The sequence below is a fragment of the Peromyscus eremicus genome, chromosome 13, assembly GCF_949786415.1.
Source record: "Peromyscus eremicus chromosome 13, PerEre_H2_v1, whole genome shotgun sequence".
NCBI classification, from domain to species: Eukaryota; Metazoa; Chordata; class Mammalia; order Rodentia; family Cricetidae; genus Peromyscus; species Peromyscus eremicus.
This window is the reverse complement of record NC_081429.1, coordinates 47,629,411-47,644,834: the sequence shown is the minus strand read 5'-3', so window position 1 is coordinate 47,644,834 and position 15,424 is coordinate 47,629,411. Positions and strand designations below refer to the sequence as shown.

At 43.7% G+C, this 15,424-nt stretch overlaps 1 protein-coding gene across 1 annotated transcript in view; it reads right to left on the bottom strand.

Moving 5' to 3' along the window:
• Window positions 1-1,252: 1,252 nt before the first annotated feature.
• The window catches only part of Cmklr2 (chemerin chemokine-like receptor 2), a 44,397-nt gene continuing 30,225 nt past the window's right edge, over window positions 1,253-15,424 (bottom strand). Inside the window, exon 2 of the mRNA XM_059278535.1 lies at window positions 1,253-2,670. Coding sequence (XP_059134518.1) covers window positions 1,573-2,640 — 1,068 coding nt within the window. The 5' untranslated portion in view covers window positions 2,641-2,670 and the 3' untranslated portion in view covers window positions 1,253-1,572. The remainder of the gene's footprint in view (window positions 2,671-15,424) is intronic.

The following is a 15,424-nucleotide window of genomic DNA, read 5'->3' as shown; positions in this document are numbered from 1 at the left end:
AAGCCGGCAGAGGGCAGCACTTGCTATTCTGGGGATCCACAGTGCTTGAGAATTGTGGAGAACACTGACGTAAAGGTATATTTTATTCAGCTTCTACTGGCGTCCACGTAAACAAAAGAACAAAAGATAGCACTGTGCCAGCGATGTATGCTCTTTGAAATAGTTCTGAGTTCGAGCCAACCTCTATATCACCTAGGAATATGTTTCTATTGTTTATAGTAATCTACACACTTGTACACAGCCAGAATTTTCCATAACTGTGATGTTCCAAAGAACACAAAATTGTAGACACGTTTCATCAAGAGGTCTGTCTCTTCCCTTTGGTTGTGAGCTAGCCTAGTCTTGCGTTGACCAATTGTGTGTTAGGGAAACAATGCTGTATGAGTGACATTCATAACCTTTAATAGGCCTGAGGATGTGGTTCAGTGGTGGAGCACCCGTCACTTGCAGCTTTTGGAACTGAAAAGTGGCCACCCTGAACAGGGTCTGGACAGATGTGAGAGGGAGGACGGTTAACTAGTCCCAACTAGTCCAAGCGAGGCCGTTTGCATCATTATCCACCTGAGGCTCCAGACAAAGGAAGCAGAGCCAGATCACCCTATCTTGCTTGTATTCCAGAACCTCAGAACTGAACTGTATGAACAATAGATTGTTGTTTTAAGCAATTAGATGTTGGGGCAACTTATTAAATAAACAGTTAACAGGAATTGAAGTTTTAAACCAATATAACTAGTAGTTTAATTCATAAATTATTAAAAAGTTGAATATTTGTATATTATGCTTTTAAAATGTATGTATATTCAATTTGTTTATTGGAGCTTGAGGCCAGTCTAGGCTACATAGTGAAACTCTATGCCAAAGTCTTTTGATAATTTCACCTTTGGTAACTGCAAAGGTGATCAGGGAACTGGGGAGATGCCTAGTTGGTAAAGTGCATTCAAGGAAGACCCGAGTTCAGCACACATTAGAAAAAGCCTGGCATGGTGGCATGCATGCTATCTCAGTGTTGGGGAGGTGGAGATAGGGAGATCTCTGGGACTTGCAGGCTCGCCATCTTAGCCTGCTTGGTGAGCTCTAGGCAAGTGAAAGACTGTCTCAAAAAAATTAAGTGGGAGGCTCCTGAGGAGCAACAATCTCAAGGCTTGCTTACCACAGTTCATACATGTGTACCTGCACACACATGAACATGAATGCACGCACAAAATGACCCAAAAACAAACAAAAATGAGCCTGATACTCAAGATGATTAATATAATGTGGTATGCATTACAAAAACGATTGATTTAATCTGATACATATATTGCAGTACATCTGTAGACGCAGGCTAACACAGTGGGAGGAGTTTTAGGTTGTCAGTATCACGATCGCCACCAGAGGGCAGCCAGAAAGATGCATCATTTAAATTGCGGGGAAGAAATCCTACATTTTATGCCCACACAAAAATATAAGGCCAATACACTGAACGAAAACAACAGAAATATGGCCAGTTTCGATCAGAACGAAGCTTCATCTGACAGGATTTGTCACTGGGATCCCGTGAAGACACCATGCTGATTTCCGGGAACGCAGGACTCATTGGGCTGTTTCTGGGGGAGCCAAGCTCTTGGTTTCAGCGCTCCTGAGCTGTTCACTCACTGTGCCAGGACAGCTGACTTCCCACAGAGAATGTTTGAGTACTTCGGCAACAGAGGCCCGGAAGTGAGCTTGGAACTTCTTGCTAATTAGAACGTAAAGGATGGGGTTCAAGCAGCTGTTGAGGAATGCCAAGCCAGTAGAGAGAGGGACCCCGCTCTGCAGGATGCGATGGGAAGAGCTGTTGTGGTAAACGCTGAGTTCCCAAATGCTAAACAGGTGATAAGGAGTCCAGCAGACCATGAAGGCAATGACCACAGAGAGGATTGTCCAAAACTGCTTGCTGGACATGGGGAGGTTTTGCTTCTTTGCCTTGAAGATGAGACACAAGTAGCACAGACTCATTGTCAGCAGAGGGAAGAGGTAGCCAAAAAGGAACTTGACCCAGGTCAGAACATGGTGTCTTACCAAGGCGAGGGCAGGGTCATGCTCCTGGAAATTGTTATAACAAATAATGTGGCTATTGACCTCCACAGTGTCCCGGAAGTACAGGATAGGACCTCCAAGCAGAGAAGCCGAAAGCCAGACAAATACAACAACGCCCAATGAGTTCTTCAGGGTTCGGTGCCGATGAGACACGACAGGATGGATCAAGCGGAAACAGTGATCCAGGCTGATCACTGTCAAGAAGAAAACACTAGCAAACATGTTCAGCTGGGCAATGAAGGAGTTAGCCTTGCAAAGCCACAGGCCGAAGGGCCAGTGGAAACTCAAGGCCATGTAGGAGACATAGAGGGGCAGGAAGAGCACAAAAACGAAATCTGCAATGGCCAGATTGAGGAACCAGAGAGTAGTGACTGTCTTCTTCCACTTGAATCCCATGAACCAAATGACAATGGCGTTTCCTGGAATTCCCAGAACAAACGCTAGGACATATAACAGCAGGGAGATCCAGTGAATGATTCCCAGGTGCGGCGTCTCCTCTGAATCAGACTCCTGGGAGTAATATTCTACGGTATAGGAATAGTTCTCAAATTCTTCAAATAATGCTTCCTTTGAGATTTCCATGATGGCCTTGTAGGTGGAGAGTAGGGAAATCTGTAAAAGCAAATTTTAAAGGAAAAAAAAAAAAAAGCTTAAAGGAGAATTAAGTTTGGTGAATAAAGAACATAAACCCGAAAGTACTTCATTTTATGACTAAGACGTGGTTTATTTTTCAGAAGGGCTTGTGTTTCTACCAAAGATGGCAATGTCCCCAGTTTCACTGATTCTGCTCCCAGAGCTTTAGAGAGCTCTTTGTGATTCAGTAATTGTTAAGTTTAAAATGACCCACTCGACAGGTCAAGTCCTTCGTCCTTAATACTTACAGTGCGTTACAAGAATCTTGACATTCAGCAAGCAGCTATTGGGCTCCCAGCATGCATTATTTTACATCCGATGCGAAGGAAACCAGATTGCTACTTACACAGTGCTAAGTTCCAGGTTAATAATTGTAGCCCTGACGTGTAAAGCTCTAGCCCGAGAACAACGGCTTTCTGGAGCTTTCTGTTCCGTGACACTAGTAAGCACTGAAGATTTTGACCAAATATTTTAGGCCCGGAATTTTATTTCTAAGTGGTGTTAGGAATTAAATGAGGGGCCTTGAGCATGTCAAGCAGACACTCTACCAGCAAGTCAAGACCCCAACCCTAAATATGATACAAGTGCAATAAATCAGTTATATCAATATAGATGGCTTTTCAGCTAGAAGATATCTTCTGTTGTATTTTGGCTTTGGGTGTTTTGTTTGTTTGTTTTTGTTTTCTTTTGTTTTTTTTTCTTTGTTCTGCTTTGTGAGATAGGCTAGCACTCTAGCACTCTGTAGGCCTTGTAGATGGCTTGCATTTCACTGTATAGTCTAGGCTGGCTTAGACCTCACAGCAAACTCCTACCTCAGCCTTCCAAATGGTAGGAGATAGGAATAAGCCACCATCCCCATATTTGGAGTAAACTTCATTATGGTCATATAATTTTCACATCAATTTCTTATATAATGCAATTAAATTTTTATTTCATTGAAATTCCTTTGCTTTGAATTAACTTGGATTTTTTTCTATAATTATGACAAAAAAAATTAGCCAGGCGGTGGTGGTACATGCCTTTAATCCCAGCACTTGAGAGGCAGAGGCAGGCGGCTCTCTGTGAGTTCAAGGCCAGCTTGGTCTACAGAGAAAGTTCCGGGACAGCCAGGGCTACATAGAGAAAGCCTGTCTAAAAAAACAAAACAAAAAAAAAAAAAAAATGAGCTGAAGTGGGCTGGCAAGATGGCTCAGCAGGTTAAGGTGCTTGCTGCCAAGCCTGATGACCTGAGTTTGAACTTCAGGCCCCCCTGGTGGAAAGAGAGAATGTCTTCTAAAAGTGGTCCTTTGATCCACCAGTGTTCCGTGGTACATGCTCTCTTACACAAGCACAGGATGGACAGATGGATGATGGAGGGAGGAAGGGAGAGAGAGAGGAGAGAGAGAGAGAGAGAGAGAGAGAGAGAGAGAGAGAGAGAGAGAGAGAGAGAGGTAATTTAAAATAAAGGCTGTGATGAAAAACTGGGCAATAAGAACAGAGGGAAGGGAGCTAGCAAGATGCATCAGTGGGAAGATGGAAGATGGTTCATTGGTTAAGAGCCCTGGCTGCTTTTCCAGAGGATCCCAGTTCCATTCCTAGCACCTATATGGTGGCTCACAACCCCCTTGTCTAACTCCAGCCTCGGGGTATCTGCTGCCCTCTTCTGGCCTCTGCCGGCATTGCATGCAAGTACTCAAGACATACATGCAAGCAAAACAATACACAAAATATATTTTTTTAAAAAATGTTTTAAAGGATGGATTGATGAGGCCGGAGAGATGGATCAGCAGTTTAGAGCACTGGCTGCTCTCCTGGAGGTCCAGAGTTCAATTCCCAGCATCCACATGGTGGCTCACCACCACTTACAATGGGGACGGATGCCCTCTTCTGTCACCTAGGCACACATGCAAATAGAACACTCATATACAGAAATAAATACGTTAAAAAAAAATGAATCAGTAGGTGAAAGTGTTTGGTGCCAAGCCTGAAGACCTGAGTTCAATCCCTGCAAAGGAGAAAAGAGAACCGATTTCTGAAAGTTGTTCTCTGACTTTGCATGCATGCCGTGTTGTACGCCACCCACAGTAAACATGTAAATAAAAATAGAGGGGTTGGGGATTTAGCTCAGTGGTAGAATGCTTGCCTAGCAAGTGCAAGGCCCTGGGTTCGGTCCTCAGCTCCCAGGTTAAAAAAAAATAGAAACATTTTTTAAGAGAAAATAAAGAATGAAGCTCAATGAGGTTGTGAGCATGCCATCAGATTATGTAGGCAAAAGGATTATTTTTAAATAAAAAAAATCTTAGGTATGGATATTTTGCCTGCATGTGCACCATGTAAGGAGCCTGCAGAGGGCAAAAGGGAGCATTGGATCCCCTGGGACTGGACTTACATACAGCTGTGAGCCACCATGTGGGGAGCTAGGAATCGAACCCAGGTCCTCTGGAAGGGAAGCCAGTGTTCTTAACTGCTGAGCCACCTCTGCAGCCCCGTTGTTGAAGGATTTTGAGCAAAGTTTCCTGATTTGTATTACAGAAAAATCCCTGTTCCTGCGATGGCAAAAGCTGACTGGTAGAAACAAGGAAGCGAATTAGAGAATTATTATAATGATCCTGGCTAGAGCCAAAGGCCAACCTGCGATTTCGGTTGTGTGTGTAGGTTACAGCATATTAGGTGGAATTGTGACCTTGCTATGGTTTTCATTTGGAAGTTAAGTGTGGCATAAGGCAATCTGATTGAACATGAAGTTGACAAGGGTTGTGATGGTGAATCATGGTTGCCAACCTGACTGAATCTGGAATCAACTAACAGCCAGGGGCTGGGCACTACCGAAAGGGACTTTCTTTCTTTCTTTCTTTCTTTCTTTTTTCCAGACAGGGTTTCACTATGTATTTCTAGCTGTCCTAGAACTCATTATGTAGACCGTAGGCCAGGCTGGCCTCAAACTCATAAGGTGATGGGATTAAAAGTGTGCACCACTCTGCCTGATTTTTTGTTTGTTTTGTTTTTTGTTTTTGTTTTGTTGTTTTGTTTTGTTTTTGAGACAAAGTCTCTTTGTATAGCCTTGGCTGACCTGGAACTTGCTTTGTAGACCAGATTGTCCTTGAACTCACAGAGCTCTGCCTGCCTCTGCCTCCCAAGTGCTGGGATTAAAGGTGTGCGCCATCACCTGTCATTTTTTTAATAGATTATATGAAGTGGGAAGGACCCACCTAAACGTGGGTGGCACCTTCCCGTGGCAGGCCAGCTAGAAAGAGATGATATGGCAGAAGGAGGAAACTTGGCTGTTGCCTGCTTACCTGGTCTCCCTGGCAAGTTCATCTGCCCTGTTACTGCGGGGCACTGCCAACCTTTGCTGATATTAGAACCAACATTCTCAAGCTTCCAACATGCCTGAGGACCAGAGGGCTCCAGGAATCCTCCTTTGGTTCCAGATTGGGCCTGCTGAGGCAGTCAGCCTTAGGGTCCGAGCAACTTCTGGTTTTTTACCCTTTTCAGTAGGAGACAACCGTTGCTAGACTACTCTGCATCAGGTAAGCCAACCTAATAACCCACTTTAATATATATTCATTCTATTGGTTCTGTTTCTCTAAAGCACCTTAATATACCTGTCACCCCTCCTTCTAGTCCTCTGTTCCCTTAGACAGTCCCATGTCCACTTTCATGTCAAATATATTTATTTTATTTTGAGACAAGGTCTCACTGTGTAGTCCTGGCTTAGAACTCACTCTGTAGTCCAGGCTGCCTTGAACTCAAAAAGATCCTCCTGCCTCTGCCTCCTGAGTGCTGGGATTAAAGGCGTGTGCTACCTTGCCCAGAATATATATGATTTTTAAACATTTTTTAAAGATGTATTTATTGTATTTTATGTATGTGGGCGTTTTACCTGCGTGTACATGTATGTACCATGTGTGTGCCTGATGCCCCTGGAGGTCAGAAGAGGGTGTTGGATCTCCTGAGACTGGAGTTACAGATGCATGTGGGTGCGGAACAGAACCCAGGTTTTCTACAAGCGCCACAAGTGCTCTTAAACAGTGATCATCTATCCAGCTCAGCCCCACATCATTTCTTAAGAATCTTAAAGGGGGGGGGGGCGCTAGCCAGTCAGTGGTGGCGCACGCCTTTAATCCCAGCACTCAGGAGGCAGAGGCAGTTCAAAGTGAGTTCAAAGCCAGCCTGGGCAACTTAGCAAGACTCCATGTCCAGAAACAAAACACAAAAATTTCTGTTGTATAGTCCATCATACTGTGTTATATTTATCTACTCATTTTTGGTGAGTAAAAGAAAAAAGAAAATGTCCCCTTAGTCTAAGTAGAGCTATATCAAGACAAACAAACCCACATGCATGCATGTATTTTTTTGAGAGGCGACTGGAGGTATGGCTGAGTCTCAGAGGTGATCTTGGCATTGGAAGGAGTTACGTTGGGCAGAAACAAGAAAGGATGATGGCTACGAGGTAGATGTTAGGTCTTCAAACTCGAATTTAAAGGAAATGTTGTCATTTCTTAAGCAGGCAGGTCGTAGCTCACAGTGATTTTGCGCTGAGATGTAGGTTTTCTCAATTTGGAAGAGCATAATCATGCCAGGGTGAGGCTTTTAGACCTGCCTCAAAGTAGGAAATGGCTACTGTTTTAGTCTAAAGCCATTTATGCTGCTGGAGGCGCAGTAAATAATTTTGACTGCAATAAAGGCTAATAAAGATATTTATAATCATAAAACATTTGAGTGGCCACTAAAATAACTGCCACGCTGCAGCGTAGACGTGGTGAGAGCCACCGGAATCTGTTCCAAACGTGTGGAAAATGCTTGGGGCAGAGCCAAGCTGAAGAAACTGTCCTTGACGTCCATGGTCTGGTTTCCTGAGAATGTGAAGGGGCATATTCAGGGATTCAGTTGCTGTGGGGGCCCAAGCTATCACATTCCTGGGTTACATTTATTCACACACTTAAGCATCTGTCCAGTTCTGGAGTCGACAGGAATTTACAGAATTAAACAAGCTGGCTTCTGATCTACTCAGGATTTAATAGACGGTGAAGCTTGACACCCCTTTCTGAGCAAATCAATTTTACTATAAGACTTTTGTCAGAAAGTATTAGTGACAAATACTCTACAAAGCAGATGACTTTGGGGGAGAGGACATCTGGTAAGAATGTGTGCCATTAAGCTTTTGAATGTGGCATATTAGACAAAAGTGTGGCTAACAGAGGGAAACGCTGGTTTTAATTGCCACCACTTCGGCGCTCAGGAAGTGGAGGCCAGAGGACCAGGACTTCTGGAGTTTGAGGAGAGCCTGGACTACATGAGACCTTGTGTTAGCTCAACAACCACGATTCCTTCTGACAGAACGCTCGGTGAAGGTGGAGAAGTTGGACTTAGTTCTGTAACAGTGAGGTGGCTGGTTTTCCTGACCCACTGAGGAGATGTGGACTTAGCAGGGTCTGAAGGGGGCTTGGCCTTTAATCTACTTTCACAGGGGAAGAGTCGATGCTGTTGACTTTTGTCTGTGCAGACTGGCAGAAAAGAAGCCCAAGAGTGGGCTGTTTAGCCTGGTAAAACCATGAGCCTTGGGCGGCCTTGGAAAGGTATGCACTTAATCCCAGCACTCAGGCGGCAGGGAGAAGTGGATCTTTGTGAGTTAGATGAAGGCCAGCCTGGTCTATGTAGATAGAGAGTTCTAGCCCACCCTAGGTGACATAATGAGATTCTGTCTTTTTTTTTTTTTTTTTTTTTTTAAGGCAATTAAAACCACGGGCCTTTGAAAGAACGTGTTTATTGCCTATGATTGGATAACAGGAACAAATGGAAAAAGAAATAAGAAATAATCTATTGCTGGGCTGTGGTGGCTTACTTGGGAGGCAGAGGCAAGCGGATCTCTGTGAGTTCGAGGCTAACCTGGTCCACAAAGCTAGTTCCAGGACAGCCAGGATTATTACACAGAGAAAAACAAACAAACAACATCCAAAAAAAAAAAAAAGAAGAAAGAAAGAAAGAAAGAATCTATTAACATGAGAGAAACTTTAATTGAAGCCACAGATCCATGACCCAGGAGTCATACCTAGTTAATGGAAAACAAACTTGCATTGCTGTTGAGATAAGGCAGGATTTCACATAATCATGGCTGGCCTCGAACTCCTGAATTCCTGATCCTCCTCCTTCTCCTCTACCCACTGAGTCTGGAATTACTGGCATGAGCTACCACACTCAGAGAGTAAAACGAATTTCTTCTTAGTTGAAGAACGATTTTTGGGAAAGTGGGCATGTGTATTATGTGCGGGATAGTGCTCGTGGGCCTGCATGTGTATGCACGGGGCGGGGTGGGGGATGACTTAGATCATTGCTCAATGTTCTCCACTAATCATCGGACGCGAGCTATATACCACACCCCAGAATGTACTCAAGATGTCTGGCACCAGCAGAGCATTCTGCTGCCCTTTGGATGAGCAGTCCCTTGGAAGATATCAAGGCACAGCAAAGTTTTATGAAATACCCTGTTTATTTACCCAAGGGGAGCAAAGGACATTTTTTTGTTGTTACCAGGGCTTAGGATAGAATCTAGGGCCCCTGGCAAGCAACAGGATCTTACACTGAAGCTGAAGGTTGTGTATACTATAATCCTGACACTCCAGAGGCAGAGGGGGACCACTGAGAGTTCTAGGCAAGCCTGGATACATGGCAAGTTCCAGACCTGGTAGGGTTAGTACACTGTTAGATCTTGCCAAAGGAAGAAAGGAAGGAAGAAAGGAAGGGAGGGAAGGAGAGCGATGAGAGAAAGGAAGATTAAAAAAAGGAATGGAAGACGGAAGTTGGGTATTATATTGGCAACCTGTTAGTCAGTAGGTAGCAGACCAGAAATGACCAGACTGTACCTTCTCAACTATTCCTTTCCTTTAATAGAGAAGTGTCTTGCTTTTTTTGAGGTCACCATGTTATTTATTGCTTAATGCCATGCACATAAGATAAATGAAAATCTTCTTTGCTGCCTCACAAGGAGTGGACTTGTTTTGGTCTGGCTGGAAATAACACAAAACACAACGGAGTACTCTGAGGAAGGTCTTTGAATGTCCACGCTCACCGGTTTGGATTTTATTCCACTGCCAGTAGCATACCAAATCTTTGTTTTTGTCAAAATCATCTGGTAGCAGTTTGGGAGATGAGTTAGGAAAAAAAAATTATTTGAATGAAAATAGGGAGACAGTTCCCACACTTGAAATCTGAAAGTAGAAGGGGACCCAGCGAGAACTAGAACGGAGATGAGGGAGACATGCTTGTTAATTCAGTAAGTGAGTAGAATGAGAAAGCTTTGCTGAGCTGAGTATAACCTTCACCATAACATCCATATTGAGCTGGCACTGAAAAATCTATCTTGGACAGAAGTGCTAGCTAATCAGAGACACTTAAATGTGTTACTCGACTTTCAAGGCTGTGAGGTTGGGAGAGGAAAAAAAAGGAAAGAAAGAAAAAGGTTGTCTTTTACCTTTAAAATAAAACAACAAATGAACAAACAAAAAAAAACAAGCTAAATCATGTGGCAGCGAAATGCTCTCTGGCCCCATGCGCTCAGATCAAGTTCTGCTCATAAAAGGACTTGCAAACTGATCGCACTGTCCGTCTCCCTTGCATGCCTTACTTGGACAGCTTGGGAAAGAGATGGGGCAGCACAGATTCAGGAATGTCACCACCTACTTATGGACCAGTTGTTTCATGGCCCCACCCAGAAATTAGTCCCCTCACTGGCACGGTCTTATGGCTTTGTGCAGGGTTGGGTTTGGCAGTGTTTTTCAGGCTTAACTTCTTTTGCAAGTGTTAAAATAATCAGCACACAGGTATACGTTAAACACCAGGCAATAGAGTAGGCCCTGGGACTGACTACTCACTTTCAAACCCCGGTTGCACTTCTTGCGATGTTGGACAACCGCCTGCTCCTTTGAAGCAGGTTTTCTTACCCTTCTTATCCTGAAGCATAAAGTTGCTGTGCTGGGGCTAGGGGACACGGCTGAGTGGGTTAGAAGCACTTACTGTAGTAACCAGAGGACCTGTGTGTTCCAGTTCCAGCACCCACACCAGGCCGTTCTCAAATGCCTACAACTCCACCTTTAAGGGACCCAACATTCCTCTGCTGGCCTTTATGGGCAACAATCACCCTCCTCACATGTGTGTATGTGCAAACAGAAATAAAGTAACATGGACTCTGATAAAAGATGTGTTGATCATGTGAAGAAATCCTCAACAAGTGGTTAGCTCAGTGCCTGACTCAAAGCATGCTGGGTAATTGCAAATACTGGTCCTTACATGATTAGAACAAAGCAGTACGAGATAGAGAAAGGTATGAAGTATGGGGGTTTCTTTTGTTGGTGATAGTTTTTTTAGACAGGGTCTCACTACATAGCTGTGCCTGGCCTAAAACACCTTATGTAGACCAGGCTAGCCTCTTCCTCAAAGAAATCCACCCACCTGTCTCTGCCTTCTCAGTGCTGGAATTAAAGATGTGTACCACCGCACCCAGCTACAGTGGGAATTTATTTGATCTAAAAATGTTTTACATGTTCCATATTTTTCTCTGCAATTTACTCTCTTCATGGGGTAGGAAGAAGGCAGAGACGCAAGCCGTGGCTGGCCTGGAACTTGCTCTGAGGTCCAGGTGGGTCTTGAACTTGCAGCATTTCTTCTGGTTTCATGGTTTGAAAACATTGACTTGGGCCGAGCAGTGCTGGCGCACGCCTTTAATCCCAGCAGTAGGAGGCAGAGGCAGGCGGATCTCCAGGTTCGAGGCCAGCCTGGTCTACGTAGTGAGTTCCAGGATAGCCAGGGCTACACAGAGAAGCCTTGTCTCAAAAAAAATTTAAAAAAGAAAGAAAAAAGAAAATATTGACTTGGTATGGAGTTCACAGGTATTATCTTTCTTACATTTGTGAAATTTGAGGCTAAATTCGACAAAGAATGGTAAGAAAATAGACTACTAGATAGTATCTTCTTCCTTTTTAAAAAAAATTTTTTTTTAGATTTATTTATTTTGTTTTATGTGTATGAATGGAGTGTACAAGGCCCTGGGTTTGGTCCCAACCCAAAGAAGAAGGTGGAGGAGGAGGAGGAAAAAAGTAAAATAAAACTTAAAAGAAGCATGCTAAACAGAACTAATTTGTCTTGCTCTAGAGTCTTAAACCGTGACTTCCAATCTGCAGAGATCAAGACAGTCTCCCAGGAAGCCGGGGGGCACACAATGGCAGTGTGTCTGTGTGTGCTACCATAGACCCGCTTTTTATTTCACCAGTACTTGGCATGTTTTGATCATCAGTCACACACTGTCAGTGATATCTATAGCAGTCCAGGGGAAATGCCAGATTTCGGGTGGAAACCGAGTTGGCAGCCTCTATATTCGTATTTTAATTGACATCAAGACATTTCCTGTCTTAAGGGAAGATGAGGGAGGCTGTTCTCTTCCAGGAGAAGGAACAATAGTGAGAGAATCTGCGGGATAGATTGAGACTGAAGTCACTTAACAGAACAATACCGTTCATCATGCAGGGTGGTTTAAGTGAACTGGATGAAGCCTGTGTAAAGAAAGCCCTGCTTCGGTAGTGATGGCAATTCGGGGGGGGGGGGGGGGGGAGGGGGGGAAGGGCAGCAATTTGGACTCTTCCTCTTATTCACACAAGATTACATCTGGACAGATTTGCTTTTTTTCTCCTACTAAATAGGAGGGCGTACAGGATAAAGCACCAGCTGAAGAAACCTGTCTGTCATTCATAATCATCCTGTGGTGGTGTGGAGACGCACCGCCATTCAACATGTTTAATAAATATTTAATATTCCATGGTGAGGAAAGGAAAGCTAGCCCCTGGGATTCCTTTTTTAAAGACAGGGCTTGGGGGTAGGAATTTGGTTCAGTGGTAGAGCACTTGCACTGGATTTGGTCCTCAGCTGTGGAAAAAAACAAAACGAAACTGTGGGTTGTGACCCCCCTTGGGGGGAGGGGGTGGAAGGACCCTTTCACAGGGGTTGCACATCAGATATCCTGCATAGCAGATATTTACATTACGATTCATAACAGCAGCAAAATTAGAATTACGAAGTAGCCACAAAAAATAATTTTATAGTTGGGGATCACCACTGTGGTGATATATGGTGCACCCTAATAAACTTGCCTGAGGATCAGAGGACAGAGCCAGCCACTAGATTAGACATAGAGGTCAGGCAGTGGTTGTTAGAATTCCTAGCCACTCCCCCAGCTACATGACCATGCATGCCCTGTCAAGTAGCCAGGCATAGTCATCCTAGGGCCTTACGTCCTAAGTAATCCGTGCACTTTGTGATCACATTATCTATGCACATGCATGGTGTAACTAAGCCCATATGTGTGTGTGTGTGTGGGGGGGGACACCTTTAAAAGTGGGTTCCACCTATTTCCTCTCCTCTCTTCCTGCATAATCATTCTATAAGCCTATGCACACCCCTTCTATTCCCTTCCCTTAATAAACTCTTATAGTGGGTTTCCATGTGTGGCTTCTATCGCATGGTAAATAGCGCCCACTTAATAAATAACGGTGGTGACCCACACCCTTAATCCTATTACTCACAGGCAGAGATTCTGGATCTCTGTGAGTTCAAGGCCACACTGGAAACAGCCAGGCAGTGGTGGCACACACCTTTAATCCCAGTACTGGGAAGCACACACACCTTTAATCCCAGGAAGTGGTGTCTGGGCAAAGAAAGGTATATAAGGCATGAAGAGACAGGAACTCACTCTCTTTAGACTGAGAATTTTGTAGAGGTAAGAACTAGATGACTGCTCTGCTACTCGGATCTTTCAGCTTTCACCCTGGTCACCCTGCTATCTGGCTCTGGGGTTTTTTTGTTTTGTTTTGTTTTGTTTTGTTTTTAATTAAAAGACCATCTAAGATTCAAACAACACACCACAACATTAAGAACTGTATTAAAGGGTTGCAGCATAGGAAGGTTGAGAACCATGGTGCTATATAGTCTTAGTAATCATTATGTAGCCCAGACTGTTTTAAAACTCCCCACAATCCTCTTGTCTTAGCTTTCCAACGGTTGGCACCATACCCAGCAGGGGCATTCCTGTTATGCCCAATCTGTATTAAGAGAACTTAGTTGGAATCTCCAGACTTTGAAAGTGTCGTTGGGAAACTGAAGCAGGGCAAAGGAAGGACTGAGAGTGTGCTGAAACGATGACATTATTGGAATGGCTGAAGCAGAAGGGAAGATCAGGGAATTTGTTGGTGATTTTCCAAAGCCTGAAGAGGAGGAAACAGATGTTTCTTTTAAATTATTCTGGTCTTGAAATTAGAACAAAATTCTTAGTATAGAGTTGGCAAGATGGCTCCCTGGGTAAAGGTGCTTGCTGCCAACGCTGGCAGTCTGAGTTTGATCCCTGGTACCCACACGGTAGAAGGGAAATACTGACTCTTGCAAGTTGCCCTCTGACCTCTATACTCACGCATGAGTGAATAGTTCCCCAAACACATGCACTAGCTCTGTCTCTCTTTTTCTCTCATACACACATAAATATTTTTTCAAATTTTTTGTTTTATTATTATTTTTGATTGTTGGCTTGTTGTGTGTTTTCGAGACAGAGTTTCTCTGGCTGTCCTAGAACTTATTCTGTAGACCAGGCTGGCCTCGAACTCACAGAGATCCACTTGCTCTGGCTCTCAAAGTACTAGGATTAAAGGCCTGTGCCACCACTGATGGGCTTCAAAAGGGTTTTAAAGAATCTTGGGGGATGGTGAGAGATGACTCAGTAAGTAAAGGCCCTCGCCATCATATCTGACAACGTGAGTTCAATCCCCAGGACCCACATGGTAGGAGAACTAACTTCTGTAAGTAAGCTATAGCATGAGTGTACACACACACACACACACACACACACACACACACACACCCCTACCTGCCTACATGAATCAATAAACAATACAATTTTTTTAATCAGAAAACTAGAAATAATTTGGGTTTTTAGGGGCAAGAAGTCTGTTCACAATTGAAACTGTTAAGAGCCTACTAACCAACAAACCAAAAAGGCGGCACTACATTGGCGGCACTCTCCAAAAGTTAAGACAGCTCCGTGCTACTGAACTGGCACATTCTACAAGGCACTAATATATGCACTAAATGGACTCTATTTCTTTTTTCAAGGCAAGGATCTGTGATAAGAAATATCGATTATGAGCCTTTCCTCTCTGTTTACACAGTAGGAAAGTAAAGACTAGAAAAATTAAACCATTTCCAAGAGACATAGAGCTGGTAAGTTGCCATGGCCAAAATTGGCATCCAAATCACTGAGGCTCCAACCTCAGGCTACCAACTGCGTTATTTCCCTAGCACTCTAATTCTAAACGTTTATGATTCTGCTCGTGGGCTTTCTTCCCTAGCTAGCTGAGAAGCAAAATGATGGATGAGCTTTGAGAACAATACATTGACTCTTCTGATATTGTTTTAGTAAAAGATGAATCACGAGGAGTTAGTAATTCTATTTTACAGAAGTTTCCATAAACAAGGAATCTTCAAAAAGACCTCTTTCGTGTGATAAATAATGTAAGAGCTGCATGTCTGTCTATCCTGCAGGAAGAATCTTGTATGGTTGTTTGTTTGTAGAGGGGAGCGCTCTGTACAGCCCAGACTGGCCTCCAACTCTTTCCCCCTGTTTAGCCTCCCTAGTGCTGGGATTAGAACACCACATCCAGATCCAGGAAGGCTCTGATTTACAGTACATTCTTTCTCTTGACAGTTTTTTTTTTTTTTT